This window comes from Macrobrachium nipponense, chromosome 13 (assembly GCF_015104395.2).
Source record: "Macrobrachium nipponense isolate FS-2020 chromosome 13, ASM1510439v2, whole genome shotgun sequence".
NCBI classification, from domain to species: domain Eukaryota; kingdom Metazoa; phylum Arthropoda; class Malacostraca; order Decapoda; family Palaemonidae; genus Macrobrachium; species Macrobrachium nipponense.
In genome coordinates, this window is record NC_087206.1 from 44197787 (window position 1) to 44214621 (window position 16835).

At 35.9% G+C, this 16835-nt stretch overlaps 1 protein-coding gene across 2 annotated transcripts in view; it reads right to left on the minus strand.

The window, feature by feature from the left end:
• The window catches only part of LOC135225770 (uncharacterized), an 87523-nt gene extending 71192 nt beyond the window's left edge, over window positions 1-16331 (minus strand). Inside the window, exon 1 of one of the 2 annotated variants that reach the window (XM_064265235.1) lies at window positions 16177-16331. In XM_064265235.1, the coding sequence (XP_064121305.1) occupies window positions 16177-16266 (90 nt within the window). In that variant the 5' untranslated portion in view covers window positions 16267-16331. The remainder of the gene's footprint in view (window positions 1-16176) is intronic. The other variant, XM_064265228.1, reaches the window with a different exon arrangement.
• Between the last annotated feature and the right edge of the window lie 504 nt (window positions 16332-16835).

A 16835-nucleotide genomic window follows, 5' to 3' on the forward strand; every position in this document is an offset into this window, starting at 1 on the left:
AATTGCCCCACCTATTATCCCAAAATGTTAGGATATCATCCACGTATCTCATCCACAGCATGTTTTTGGGTTTTATTGCATTTATTACTGTAGTTTAGTTTCAAAGTATTCCATGTACAGATTGGCTAGAACAGGACTTAAAGGACCTACCCATAACTACACCCGAAATTTTTGCTTGTAGAATGATTCCCCGAATGAAAAAATACGTTATTAGATGCACATAATTCAACTAGCTTTATTATTTTGTCAAGTGCCAATGGGAAATGATCTGAATAGGGGGATAATTTTACCCTTAAAAACTGAAGAACGTCCTGTACTGGTACTTTAGTGAACAGGGAATCTACGTCAAGGCTTAAAAGTTTTATGTTGTGAAGTGGTATATGTGCTTCTCTGAATTTGTGACAAAAATCTTCCGAATGTTTAATGTGACTGGAGAAAAAGTGCCTAAAAAAGGGGAAAGGAGGCCAGCTAACCATTTAGAAATTTTGTAATTGAAAGCACCGGCACATGAAACGATGGGTCTGAATGGAAGATTGTCTTTGTGAGTTTTGGGAAGGCCATAAAAGTAGGGTAATTTAGGATTAATTACTTTAAATTTCTCTAATAGTTCAATACTCTTTTTGTCTTTGCATGGACTCTGCAATCGGACCCCTTCCCTCTCTCACACAAGATTTTCCTGGAGGAAAGAATCACCGATACGAAAAACGACATCTTCGTACTACGCAGAGTGATATATGGAACCCAGTCTAATCTTCACCTCCTCACTACGGACCACATATACAGGTATCTGATTTTCATTCTGTTCCGACATTGCTGCCTATAATAGCGTGACTCCATTCCAACAGACTTCTACGCAAGTTAAATAACCTAATAGACAATAGTGCATGGAATAATCTTGAGCAACAAGACAAAGTTTTAAACTTATCCAACACCCCCCTTACTGTAAATCAACATTTAGTTTTAAATTTAGGCTTATCCTTTGCCCTTATGCCAGACCGCAAAAACAACCTAGACTTCATAGTAGCTTTTGATAAATTCATATCTGACAAAAACTACAACCGTGAAGAGATATGTTTAAAATGGAGTGTTACTAAATGCTTTAACTGACTTACATAAGAAATATCCTGTTCCCCGCAGATTCATGATAGCCATCCACTCGCTAAAAAAGTTAGATGTTATAATAAGTAGATCCGACAAAGACGGCAAAATCGTAATAATGGACAAAGACTTCTACCTTGACAAAATCAACCAGCTCCTTAGCGACACAAACACATACGAAAAATCCCCTCCAAAACGTTCCCACAGAATTTTTTCGGAAAGTAAGATTAATTGGCAAAGACAAAAAGAGTATTGAACTATTAGAGAAATTTAAAGTAATTAATCTAAATTACCCTACTTTTATGGCCTTCCCAAAAAACTCACAAAGACAATCTTCCATTCAGACCATCGTTTCATGTGCCGGTGCTTTCAATTACAAAATTTCTAAATGGTTAGCTGGCCTCCTTTCCCCTCCCCTTTTTTAGGCACTTTTTCTCCCAGTCACATTAAACATTCGGAAGATTTTTGTCACAAATTCAGAGAAGCACATATACTTCACAACATAAAACTTTTAAGGCCTTGACGTAGATTCCCTGTTCACTAAAGTACCAGTACAGGACGTTCTTCAGTTTTTAAGGGTAATAAATGATCCCCCTATTCAGATCATTTTCCCATTGGCGCTTGACAAAATAATAAAGCTAGTTGAATTATGTGCATCTAATAAACGTATTTTCATTCGGGGAATCATTCTACAAGCAAAAATTCGGGTGTAGTATGGGTAGTCCTTTAAGTCCTGTTCTAGCCAATCTGTACATGGAATACTTTGAAACTACAGTAATAAATGCAATAAAACCCAAAAACATGCTGTGGATGAGATACGTGGATGATATCCTAACATTTTGGGATAATAGGTGGGGCAATTTCAATGAATTCCTCTTGAAAATTAAACACATTAGTGCCTAGCATCAAATTTAAAGTTGAATGGGAAACAGACAACAAAATTCCTTTTCTTGATGTTTTAATAATCAGATAGACAGAATACAATTTACCATATACAGAAAACCAACGTTCTCACTTTCATACATTCATTACTTTAGCTATCATGACATTACTATCAAGATAGGTGTAGCTAGTAACTTGTTCTTAAGAGCCTTACGAATTTGTTCCCCAGAAATTACCTGGAAAAAGAATTTGAACTAATTCGCAAGCAACTTTCGTCTTTAAAATATCCTGACCATATAATTGAGAAAGCAATTCACAAAGCAAACGTAATTTTCTACCGACCCCCTAAAGACAAGACCCAAAGAGATACACCCAACAATAAAATAATAATTCCCCACCTGGACACGATTAAGAGATAACCAACCCCCTCGGAAATCGAACCTCTTTTGTATTTACTTACCCAAACACCTTAGCCAAATCCCTGATTAACGTCCAACAAAAGACATCTCCAAAGGACTCTGGGGTATACGAAATCCCAATGCCAGGACTGTGACCAATCTTACATTGGATTTACAGGTAAATCCCTTCCCCAGAGATTAATACAACACAAACGGTCAGTTAAGTATGGACAACAGAACTCGGCTATTTTCAACCATATAAATGAACATAACCATAGAATAAACTGGAATTTGTCACGTGTAATTTATAGCAGCAACTGCCGGTACAAGAGTCAAATGATGGAATCGGCCTTAATAAAAGAGAGGCAGGTAATGAACATCTCAAAAGGAGCATGGATTTCGGACACGATCGACAACGTCTTCATTCAACCAACCCTTAAGAAGATTAAAGGAAGATTATCAGCGGGGGTGACTTAAAATGGCTTGTTTGTGGATGGACCTCTTGGTATAAATACCACCTTTTCTGTAAACTTTTCTCATTCATCTACCTGAAGAGGGAGACAGCAGTCTCTGAAATATAGTACTTTTTTCTCTATATTTTGGTGTTTTTATGGGCTCCTTTTATTAGATATATATATATATATATATATATATATATATATATATATATATATATATATATATATATATATATATATATATATATATAATATTTGAGAGAGAGAGAGGTGCGCATGTTAGTCTATAATATGATAAGACATGCATACATATTTTTTTCCTTTTGTCTGTATGTTTATCTCACGTACACATCTGTGTGTGTGTGTGTATATATATATATATATATATATATATATATATATATATATATATATATATATATATATATATATATATATATATATATTCCTTAAATCCACGGTAGAAGGTGAGCGAACCTGGGGCTTTGAATAAGCACTTTTGTAGTTTATTACTACATTCTCAAGTTTACAGTGTGAACTTGAGAATGTAGAAATAAACTACGAAAATACTCGTGCAAAGTCCCAAGTTCACTCACCTTTTACCGTGGATTTAAGGATATTCTTTACCATTCGTTTCTTCGTGCTACATTCGATATATATATATATATATATATATATATGTGTGTGTGTGTGTGTGTGTGTGTGTGTGTGTGTGTGCGCATATCAAAATCTGTACGTAATCTTGAATATATTGGATAAGAACAAAAATAAAATAAATAAAATGGCTTCGTGTAGAAGCCAGAAAAATATTCACTGTTATGAATGAGAATCACAGTGATGCGGACTTGACACACTAGTAGCCTTCTTAATCCTGGCAGACGTTTTGTTAATCTGATGAAAAACTGGTAATGAAGATGTTCTGCTCTCTTAGGACCATTACAAATATTCTTGACAGGCAGCTCATCAGTGCGGTTTATGAAAGGAAATTCTTGCTCACTGGGACCTTGGTGTTCAGATATCGGAAAGAAATCATTTAAATCACAAACAACGCCTGAGAATAATTATTATCACCGGTTGGTTTCTCTGGACAGACAGGCAGATGAGCGAATCCACGGAGATGGAAACTCCAGCAAAATTTGTCGTAGTAAATTTCCTCCGACGCGAAAAGCACTCTGCAACGAGTTGCATTCAATGTTCATATCGAAGATGTATTTATAGATATATTTTTCGTTTTAATTATAATGGTCCAAATCAGGCTAAATTATTGCAAACTCGTGAAAATATTCAGACAACAGGGACGAATGCAGTGAATTTCTATAAATACAGATTTATGAAGACACAGGAAGTGGCCCCTGCCCTCCGGCATTCAGATTTTAACAGCTCAGTTATACAAAAATTCTTCATGTAGAAATCCCCTACATTAGTTGCATCATACGCCTCCCAGGAGGGCTCATCAACAGCTCATCGAACTCCTTTACACAAACTTTGTCATTCATCTTTATTTGCAGGCATTCTTGCACTTCTTGGAAATCAGGGTCTTCCTTAACAATAGTTCTTTCATGTTATTTATCAACGCTTTCTAAGTCGTCCTTTGCTCTCTTGTAACACTTCTAATTTAGTCTTTTTCCACATGCATATTTTCTCTCAGTCTATCTAGATGACCAAGCCATCTATATATATATATATATATATACTATATATATATATATATATATATATATATATATATATATATATATAGAATATATATAGAGAGAGAGAGAGAGAGAGAGAGAGAGAGAGAGAGAAACAAATATAGTTTAATATCAAATTCACTATACTGCAGGGATGGCTTATACGCAAATGATTTATATTTAATAAACGCTTCTGTGAGGACGACCGGAATTCGAACCATTGCCTGGTTTCCAAACAACGGTGGACACTATCTCTAGCTACCCGGCCATCACGAAGGTCATCAGCTGATATAAAATCTATTGTACATAGGTAGTATACCGGTCGCCGTAAGGTGATTTTATTTTCGAAGAAAGATTTACGTATGTTATTGCTATGGAAACCATATAACTCAACCCTCTGAAGATGAACTCTTTACGTTTCTTCTCACAGACAATGATTCAATGATAACCAAATCTTTCCTCTTATCATTTTTTTGTGCAATAACCTGTTATCTCGAAAGTAAACGAGTCCCTGCTAAACGGATTGACTTTGCCTCACAAAGTGTACGTTTTCTATAGAGCTAAAATAAAGAAAATGAAATATCAACCCTAAAATTTCTATCCTCAAGTAGAGAGATAGAAAAGCTGAAATTCCCTAATTCGTATACTTTCTTAAGATATAAATGGAAGACACAGGATCGAGGGTTTACCTGTTCTTTCTGAAACCAAGGGCTTCATAAAATACCATACAGAATATACTCTTAACGGGTGAGCAGCCTGTGAGCTTTTCATTTGAAAGGCAGCGAAACAACGAATTTTAGCAACTTAAGAAACTAAGCGGTTGAAAATTTGTTCACAACGTATCTATGCTCCATAATTCATTTCGATTCCTAAAATTTGGATGATTGTTAGTTTAGAAGGCTGGATCGGCCGGTTTCAACAATTTTGGGAATTAATGTAGGCATTTACGTCGCCTGGCCAGACTAATTTGCAACTATAAGAATGAAACATTTAAACTGAATTGCATATTAGGCTACTGTACTGCTTTGTTAGTTTAATTAATTGGTTTCTGTAACTGCTAACCTAGCACCGAACTTGGCACAAAACGACATTTTAAAACAGAATCATTATTTATTTTATCACTAGTCCTGTTGTTAGGAAAGGAACATGAGGATGTTGAACGACTGGCAATGCAAGGTCTTATCAAATTTAAAATGGGAAAGAGGAAAATTCAGGAATTCAAATAATTTTGCAAGAAGAGAATGCGACAGATTTAGAGTACTAGGACGGATTCTGTTACATTTTAAACTCGCTGTCACAAAGAACAGACGAGCGGGTATACCATTTTAAACAAACATATGCATTTTGTGGTCGATTGGTAGGTTCACAAGTGCGAGTTCCGAGTTCGATCCCAGTCGAGGGAGAACTTCATTTAGGTACTATGACCTTAGTGTCAAACACTAAAGATCGTCAATTAGAAAAAGCATGACGGCCACATCTATAGTTATTTAAATATTTCCCATAACGTTAATCCTTTGTTTATAGCTGTGCCCGAGACTTTTCGTTTACTGTAGTTTGGCTTTCCATACTGTCATTATGACAGTGGAAGCTTGAGCGCGATAGTTCTTTAAGTAGTAGATGTTGGTTTATGATTAAAGGCAGTAACTTGACAGCTGACCTTGTAAATACCCTCTGCCGACCACGTGTGGCGGAAACTGAGGTTTGGCACCGGGGAAAAAATAATGGCATATCTTCTTTTTTCTTTATTAAAAAAAGGGTAGCCAATGACTCTATCTAAAGGAACATATGTTTTTTTAATGTCAGCTTTAAGCTCATTTCTATGATTTCGAAAAAGTTCACTTGAGTACGCTCTTTTATTATCACAATGAGGTGTCAATATGGAAACTCCTTTCGCTCCACCTTAGCGGTCTTATTGGCAGACTATAGGCCCTGGTACAAAGTACACAACAAAGAACGATGGACTATTAAAACAACTTTCGCTCTCTCTTAATCCTGTCACACACACTTACACAAAGAAAAGAGGCAACAGTTCAAGTGAAAACAAGTGTGTTTGAGTATTCCCTCACGCAAGAGAACGTATAGTACTACTACCAGAGACTGAGGATTGGCAGTGCTTAGGGGTTGTGACTTGTGGCACAGCCCATAGTATGAAAATGTATAATATGGTGATTTAGGTGTCGTCGAGTCACAGCTACGCCATCGTTATGTGAAATATATATTTGAAATCAAGCAGAGATTGTTGAACGTCGTCAGCTCCCCTTTTGATACCTCAAATACGAGCTGTTACTCTACTGATTATAATGTTAACTGTGTTGCTTATCCTGGAAAGTCGGAACTTCAGGCTGGGCAAATGAAGGTGTTGTATTCATTTTCAAGATTTTCACGCTTCCATCCTCAGCAGTATATGCGAGGCGTTGTAAGTGACATTTGTCTGTCTTTGCTTTGAGTACTGTTTGTTACTCATCATGCTATGTTTTTTCATTCACTCTTAATTCATAATATAAGCAGTTACTTTAGACTTTGCCTTGAAGACCTGGTGGCGTTTATGCGGTACACTCGCCTGTTCAGTTGCCAAAATTATGGCAATGCATTATTGAATTATTTTTTCCCTGGAATTATCATAAATAATTTATATTTGGCATGATGAGAATGTAAATGATGCATATTTAGGTGAAGATAAGTATTTAAAATCATGTCACTCTCGCTTTGATAGAAAGTGCTTTCATCGAATTGGAGGTTCATACACTGCGTATAAAATAATATATTGGATTGAATATTTGTACGTGAAATGTTTTAAAATTAACATGATTCCCGAGTGATTTGCCTCGGAATTATATAGTATGACAGCGATCTCTTTATCATCAGCGTCACTGTACAATATCTGATTCTCTCTTCATCTGTCTCCTTTGGCACGGACGCATGTAGTATTCATTACCATTTAGAGAAATGCACATGAAACATGATGGTATTCAAACTTTCGTCTTCTTTACCTGTGTCAGTTGAGAAACAGACACAAACGGAGACTAATGTCCGGAAAATCCACGAAGGAATTTTTCGAACGGCGGTAATGTCATGTCAAAGAACGTTTCTACACCAATCTCTGGGCGTACATTCTACAGATCCTTCCCCATTTAAACTGCTTTCGGACGTATACATTCAACCATACGGATTGGTGACCACTTGGTTCGTATTGTTTATTATTCTTGTCGAGAATGATGAATTAACATCAACCCTTTCAGATGCCCACCTGAATCAATCGCGAGAAACGAGTTGTAAAATACATAGGAAATTCATCGAATCTCTCAACCAAAATGAATGAATTTAAATTAAGACATTTCATTAACAGTGTTCGACAGACGACATACATCATCCTTCAGGCACACATGTGAGTGGGATTTAACAAACGACTTCTACGCAACACATTTGTTCTGTGTTGAATTAAATCGAATTGAATATAGAATTTAGGCCAAAGGCTAAGCATTTGGACCTATGTGGTCATTCAAAAGGTTTGAAAGGTGTAACAGGAAGAAAACCTCGCAGTTACACTATGAAACAATTGTAAGGAGAGGGTGGAAAGTAAGATGGAAGAAGGAGAATATGAAAAGAGGTACAGTAAAAGGAACGAGAGGGGTTGCAGCTAAGGCCGAAGGGATGCTACAAAGAACGTTAAGTAACGCCTACAGTAACATCGCATAAGGTGCACTGACAGCGCTATACTGTGGCGGGATCACAAGCTAAAAAAAAAAAAAGGAAAAAAAAAACGTACTTACCATATATTTGACAACTAAGGGCAAGGAACTACACTGTCCACTGGATACACAAACAGCCAAGCAAGGATAACAACCACACAACAATTCCATAACCATACAACAAAAGACCACTGCACCAACAATCATTAAAAAAAAAAAAAAAACAATAACACAAGTCAATACACCACCTACAACACCAAGGAACCACAACAACTCAACTCCAACAACTCATTTACGACACAACAGAACTCACAAGCACAACAAATTCAACAACACAGGCACAACAACCTTCAAACATACAATATCAACAATAATTCAAGCAACAACTTTAAAAACACACAAAATAACTATCAATAATATTCAAGACTGCTGCCAAAAAACTGACTCTCCACCAAGGGCTCTGATCACAGACTGTGTCTGACTGACAGCCTGACATGGCAACCACACTAGCAGACAACCTAGAACTCACCAACAAGCAATTCAACCGCTAACCATCCATCCACCAATTATGGCGCACCCCCCCCCCCTCCCTCTCTCTCTTTTGCTCTTTTTTTCGGAAAACCAAAAACACTAACACACCACACGATCTTGACAGCGATACCAACTACGAAACTTACCTTCTCTCTCTCTCTCACGCAACCCTAAAGGACGTTGTCAAATGAAACAGATCGTTCCTCCATACTACCCCATCCGGGGGTCTAGGACAACTGGCCACGGCCGACTGGCCGTGGTCCAGCTGGCCGTGGCTGACTGGCCGCAGCTCAACTGGCCGCAGGGGACGACTGGCCGCAGCCGACTGGCCGCAGCGGCAAGAGAGAGAGAGAGAGAGAGATTTTTATTATCTTTTGAAGGAAACCAGTGTTTATTTTTTTTGATTTTTGAAAATACCCTTTTGATTTTTGTGATTGTTGTTATTGGTTATAAACTCTTTCGAAGAAAACTGGTATTTATTGTTATTAATGGTAGTAAACTATTTTAATTTTTTTAGATGAGAGCTTGATTCTTTGCCAATTGGACTGTTTCCTTTTTTAAATACATTGTTGAACTTTGTAATTATTGTTAATGGTTGTAAACTATTTATTTCATGTATGCATATCATTTTTGGAAAGAGGTTTTCTCTAAGAAAAGAATAATACTTAAAAGGTAAATTTTATTAAACAGCTGAATTACACAGAAGTTACATAAAAGCTGAATTATTGGAATAAAAAATTTAAGAAAATAAAAGATAAAAAAAGTTAAATTTCACTAAAAAGTTGAATTATTGGAATATAAAAACTGCTTAAAATAGCAGCTACATAACTATATATATCTTAAGAGAAGTTATGAGCAATTCCTCTCAGATACGCTACTCTTAAAATATTACTGTTCTCAAACTGTAGCACCACTGATTTTATACGAGCATCAGCTTCTCGGAATTCTTCAATTTTATGGGCGCTGTTTGACCAGCAATCAATTGTTCGTATATATAGCCATCTCTCACAAACTTTCCTTTGCCTCGCTGTGAGAGTATACCTGATGCCATTGTAGAAGGTTTACTGCAACTGAATATTTTAAACTCTAAACTTGATAAAATCAATATTTCCTAAATAGGTAATCCTACCCTTTCCAAAAAAAAAAAAAAAAGGGAGAAGAAAATAGTTTACAACCATTTTTGTAAAATAGCATTGTTTCCTTGTTACTTGTTAATTGACATTTACTGTATACAAAACCATTCTTGTAAAATAGCATTGTTTCGATGTTACTCGTTGAATTGACATTTACTGCATCCAAATATTTTCAGAGAGAGAGTGAGTGAGAGACAGACAGACAGACAGACAGAAATAATTTTTTCTTTATCTTTTCGTCTTATAGATTTACTGTATCTAAATATTTTCTGTGAGAGAGAGAGAGAGAGAGACAGAGACAGACAGACAGACAGACAGAAATAAATTTTTTTTCTCATCTCTTCGTCTATGGCCAGTTGGGCTGCGGCCAGTCGGCCACTGCGGCCAGTTGTGCTGCGGCTAGTCGCCCACGGCCAGCTGGGCCATGGCCAGTCGGCCGCGACCAGTTCTCCCATTCCCCCCCATCCGGGTATTTCTTCTTTGTTTACTAAAGTGTTTGTTCATATTTTCAGTTGTCCATGCGTCAATTCATTATTCTCGAAAAAGAATAATAAACGATAAATTCTGTACAAAGTTATTAATAATCCAAACAGTTTTGTGCATACGTCCATTTACAATGTAAATGAGGGAGAATCTGTATAATTGATGGACATTCCGCTTTAGTTGACATATATGCATGTACGGAAGTATAACAATTCATAAAAAGTAGAAAGATCTTTTTAAGTGTTGCTGATATATCTAAAGCACTGCATGTTTTCTTTCAACTATATTACTGATTTTCGGAGGAAACTCGATGCAAAGGAAAATTCTATACCAAGTTCTTGAAACTACTTTCATCAAATTTCCAAGCAATAATAATAATAATAATAATAATAATAATAATAATAATAATAATAATAATATGATCAGATTCAGAATGCCTGTCAATAAGCAGATTGGCCACTACTTACACATCATATAAGCCTTTGAAAGTGCTTCAGTCTAGCAGTAGAAAAGCCTTCATCTTGGGAAGGCAACCCTCTGAGAGCCCGTTGGTTGGCCACTGCTTAGCTAGAAGGTCTTCCTCAGGGGCTACCTGCCTCACGAGAGCTCTTGAGTAACCTCCCGGCCATAAGGCCTTCTTCCAAATCTGCCTTTCTATTAAATCCCAAAGCCCATATTTGACCCGTTGGCCTCACTTTCTGGCTGCCTTCATAATTTTTGCAACCTAGAACAATCCCGACACATTCTTTTGAAGACGCTTGGATTGGGTGGTAGTATAGAAATTATGAAACTGTTTTGAGTATGTCATAGGAGGAAGGCCAAAGACAAACAACGCAGTCGAGGGGTGGTAAAACAGTTTCGAACACCAATTAAGTGCTTGCCATCCATCAATCATATAATATATAATTTTGATTGAATAAATTTTGGCAATAATACATTTTATTTTTTTTACATTTTTAACCTCTTTACTTATGAAAACTAAAAAGTTGTATTTGCAAAATTTTTTTTAACGTATGAAAATGAACAATGATAATGTAAACTAGCCTGTCATTATTTTAAGTAAAATTTGTTCAATAAACAAAGTTGTAATCTTTGTTTTATTTTAACTACAATTTGCTCAATAACCGTCTTTTACTTTTTAACCTTTTTACTTATGTAAACTAAAAAGATTCATTTACAAAATTATTTTTTAAAAGTATTTTTCTCGAAAGGCAATTACTCGAAAGTCAACATCTATTCTTAAATGGTCATTAGTATTTCTCAACAATATTGGCTTTCGAGGAATTGATAGTTCGTGAAATTGATAGTTCGAGAAATTATTTTTCGAGCAATTTCTTTCGAGTAAATGATTTCGAGAAATTTGCCTAACACCGTATTTCATAAAGTGACTGAAACTTATTTAGTATCTTTTCTGTCTATAGTCCCGATTAAATCCAGTAGTTACAGACGTTTGGAACTAATTATCGTTCTTACATTATGCTATCTTGATATGAAATAGAATGGTAACACCGCACACATCAATTCTATGGACTTTCTAACTCATTATCAAATATATTTAGTAAAATAACGTTCTATAAACATATCGAAAATAATTTTACAGCCAGTTTTCGTCATTTTCTCGAGAGCCTGTCGGTAAAAAAAAAAAAAACATGCCCAATCTTTTCTCCTTTGTGAAAATTACTTCCTTCCTGAGTCTGAGTTTCACGAAACTGGGGAACTGTTCATGCAAGATGAAACTTATCATGGAAGCTTTCGTGAACAACTATGCTCAATAAATTTAGTGAAAATTTTATTTTAGCGTAATTGACCATCATCTAATAAGCTTCAAACTTTAGTTTTAATTGGGATATTTATCCGGAATTGGGCTTTAGATTGTTTTCGAAATCAAGCTTTGTATTTTGGAAGGAGACGTTGCAGTGTTGGAGATAAACTGAAAACTTAAAATTGGGTTTTTTCAAAAATAAATAGCCAAGCAAATGAATGAATGAATAGAAAATGAGTAAATAAACAAAGGGGTTAATTAAATAATGAGTCAATTAATTAATTATAGATAAAGGGTAGGACATATGTTTATTATTAGTTTTTTCTAGGTTTGTTGGGGTCTGGATGCAAATCCTATTTACTCTGGCTACGAAAGGTTGAGACTTTCCTACAATTAGCAGCGTTGACACGTTTTCCATCTTGCCAAAGGAGGCATTTAATTTTGGATTACCAGGATTAACCTCGAAGTTAAGGTTAACCCTGAGAGCGGACATATGCTTACGTTTAACGTATGTACTTATATATATAAAGGTATATATATGTACACACACATACACATGCAAAATTAATTAGGGTTTATATATATATATATATATATATATATATATATATATATAAATATATATATATATATATATAAACCCTAATTAAATTTTGCATCAAGAAACTAAAAATGTACAGCAAGGTCTAAGTAATGTAATGTTTTGATCTCCGTGTTTTGCTATTGTACCGACGAATGGAGGAAGGTGACAGACAATCCTCTTATTACTGTGACCCTTAGTTGTCACTTCCCTTAACATCCATACATGAGGAAATGGCAGCGCCCCTCAAAAATGTTGCCAAATCTACCAAATTGTCACCCTTTTTCCTGAAAAGTTTGAACGAGTTTAAGAAAATATGGCAGCAGTGCTAATCACCCTCGAGTCTCAACCTTTTGATGCCTGAGTTTAGACTGCTGGTATTCCGTATCTTTAGGTAGGTGTCCAGCGGAAGGAAAATGTTAACTTGGTAGATGTGTTGACTCAGGAATGCACCGCAAGAGTGTCTTCCGTGCTTTTATGAAGGAAATCAGCATATTTAAACAAACAAGAACGAAGAATCGGAAACTTTTATTTGCGCAGGTGGCAAAATCGTCAGCATCTGACCAGTATGTATACTGAATTTTCTGTGGAACTGAAGCACTGTCTGCTGTCTGAATATAATGAGTCGATTTCTCATTTATTCTCTTAAATGAACACTAGTATTTCGTTTATTCCAGATTTGGACAAATCATTGAAATTCAATGGATTAGTTTCACCAGTGCGGGCCCAGGAAATCATCTGTTGTTTCTTGTGCCATGGAATCGCGGCAACCTCAAAATTTGTTGGTCCCCTGTTTGATCCCCATTCAGGATATGACAGATCTTAATTGGCACAAGGGCTTGAGTTTGGGGTTCGCGTGTAGAGAAGGACTTCGCCGTTGATCAAATGCGGACGTACCCTCCTTGGGCGTAGTAGGTCTCTAGGGCACTGGATGAAAGAACAGAGCCCTGTCCTTTGACTCTGCTGCTCATTAGCCGCCTATAAACCTTTAGGAGAGGCTTCATTCGCCAGGGCACAGACATTTTGAGGGCAGGAAATCGATAAAGTTCCATGTCTCTACAAGACAACTGCATAGAACAAGTTGTTTGCGGATTTTGCTGAATGAGTTAGGAGAGAATTCCATGCCAATATAATTTGCCGAGAGATAAAAAAAAAAAAAGATGAAATGAAAAATGATTCGTCTGCCTAAACCCGTGAAGATATATGATTTTTAATATTTTTTCATTTTACCATTTTGAAGAGGCAATCTTGCAACACCCAGCCATCTCCAGATTTTACGTAATTCTCGTAAAAAAATGCTGACATCGGAAACAAAGAAAAGATATCCTTGAGTTTCCGTGATTTATGGCGTTTTCTCTGGTAGTCTCTGCTTTCGGTTCAAACAGAACCCACTTATTGGGGGGTCCTGGGTTCAAAGAACTCTGGTACATTTCCTCAGTTCTTTAATAACGCAGTTTTGCTTTTAATTTATTTAGTGCAAATGGCAGCAAAGGTGTTATTAATGTAAAGCGCCGAAATATTCTTTACGATTTTAAACATACATACATACATGTATATATGTATAAAATAGTGAAGAATATGAATGTATGTATGTACATATGTATACAGCTTACTGTAAAATTGAAATTAAAAGACATTTTTCGATAATAGACTACTCAGCACAGCCAAAGTATGACGACACTTGAGTCTTTACATATCAAGCACCTTGTTCCTTCCCTCATTTCTAGTCAATCCTCTGCTCAACTTGTCTTGGCGTAGTCCAGGTCTGGGCGAACGACGGTCCTAAGCCATTCCTTTCTTATTCTTCATCTTCTAAAGGTTAATATACCTGTTTAATCTTAACTTTCGTCAATTTTAATGTCGCCTAGTAAATAATTTTAGTTTTTTTAGTTCTTAATAACTAATATTTATGAGTAACTTTATTTTTTTATTTATTCCCTTTAAATTAGCCAGTAAATTTTAATTTTATATTTTACAAATGTAAATTATTTTTATATTACAGACTGATGATGTGTCAGGATGGCATGAAATGTTTCATAATAAACTCATTGATCTTCCGAGTTTTGGTAACCCTACTGATTATATATATATATATATATATATATATTATATATATATATATATATATATAGATATATATATATACGTATATGTGTGCGTGTGTATGTGTGTGCATAAAGAATATTACCCGGTTTACATTAATAACACCTTTGTTGTCACTTACAATATATAATTAAGACAAAACCGAAACTACTTTAGTAAGGGCTGAAGGAATGCATCAGAGTCGGCCTGTTGCAATTATGGAAAGCGCTGTCGTGTTACCAATGACCAGGTTTCACGAAATTAAAATGAAAGTAATCTTACTGTCAGCCATTCCATTGAGGGGGTCAGAGATGTGCATTTCTGCTGATAGAAGTTCACTCTCGACGTGGTTCTGAAGTCACGTAAAGCCGTTGGTCCCGTCGCTGAATAACCACTGGTACCATGCAACGTAAAAACACCATACAAGCAAACAAACAAACATGCAACGTAAAAACACCATACAAACAAACAAACAATCTTACTGCACTGCCCTCAGACAGATCGACCTTAGCAACGTTTGTTTCTGAGAAAAGCGGAGCTGATTAACCTAAATCGAACAAAATCACATGGAACACTAGCTTTCTTTTTTCTTTTTTTTCTTTGGTACAAGGAGTACAATACTATAAGTAAGAAAACCCACACTAAGAAAAGAGTGGAGATTTTTATAAAAGTGGTAAATAGAAGAGATTTCCAAAATAGAAGAGTGATAGTGGTCAACAGCGTCTTTATATCTATATATCTATCAGTCTATATTTGTATATATATATGTGTCTATGAATAATAGATAGATAGATAGATTAAATACACAGATATATAGGTATAAAGACGCTGTTGACCACTATCACTCAACTATTTTGGGATTCTCTTCCATTTCGCAATACTTTTTATAATCTCCACTCTTTTCCTAGTTTGGTTTTTCTTACTTATAGTATTCTACCACCTGTACCCAAAAAACCAAAAAATAAAGGGTAAAGTGTTCCTTGTGATTTTGTTAGATGTAGGTTAATCAACTGGGCTTTTCTCAGACTCAAGCGTTGCTAAGGACGGTCTGTCCGAGTCCAGTACAGTAAGATTGCTTTTGTGATAATTTTTTGAAAACTTGTCATTGGTAATACGACACCTCTTTCCATAATTGCAACAGGCCAACGCTTCTGTTTTGACATTCAATTGAGTGATGTGACTAGTTACGCAGTCACATTATTGACTCTTTGACGATTTGCAAAAGCCAATGGTGACCTCCTAGAAATGCTGTACCTAAGACGTGAAAGCCGAGGGGCTCTAGAATAGTTTCAATATCACTTCGAAAATCATCTTTTTGTAAAATAAGTAAACTGCTAGCAACTCGAGGGATCGAATCTTCGTAGATGAAGCATTTACCAACGACAGCAAGAGCATTTTGACACTTACCTTGCAGTATTTGACTTTAGAAGGATTGCTAGTATCGACCTCCAGCAAGTGTGTGGTTTCTGTAACGTAGTCTTGGCAAATCTCGCTCATTTGACACCAGTGCTCGATCTGCTGAGGTTCCAAAAGAAGATCAGCCGTGACTGATAAAAGGACCACAACTTAAAAATGCTCACCTGAAAACTAAGTCAGATTTCAATGGCCAAGGATAAGATTGTTGTATCATAGTCGATCAGATAAGGTATCACCTTTCTGTATTTTCACCTAAGGTTGTGTCTTACCATATTAAGAGAGCGATTTACAAACTTTCACGAGATGAGATTGTTAGCTAAAATGATACTGCCAATTCATTTTTTTTGTAACTACGACTATGCACTTAATTTTCATATAGTGAAAGAATGTGCTGACAGGACACCTGAGTTTTGTGTTTTCAATGTCATTTTCTTGAAATATAAGTCAAATAAAAACATCACGTCAAGAAATAGTTACAATGATAAGTAAGTGACAAAAATTGTGGAAGAGAATTTTTTACATCCTCAGACACTTTGATACCTCATCAGGAACACATATTCTAAAAAACCTTCGCCGTAGTTCGTTCTCTTATGCCTTGCAAACGAGATTCGAAATACATGTTACAAAAGACTTAAAATCTGAAATGACAA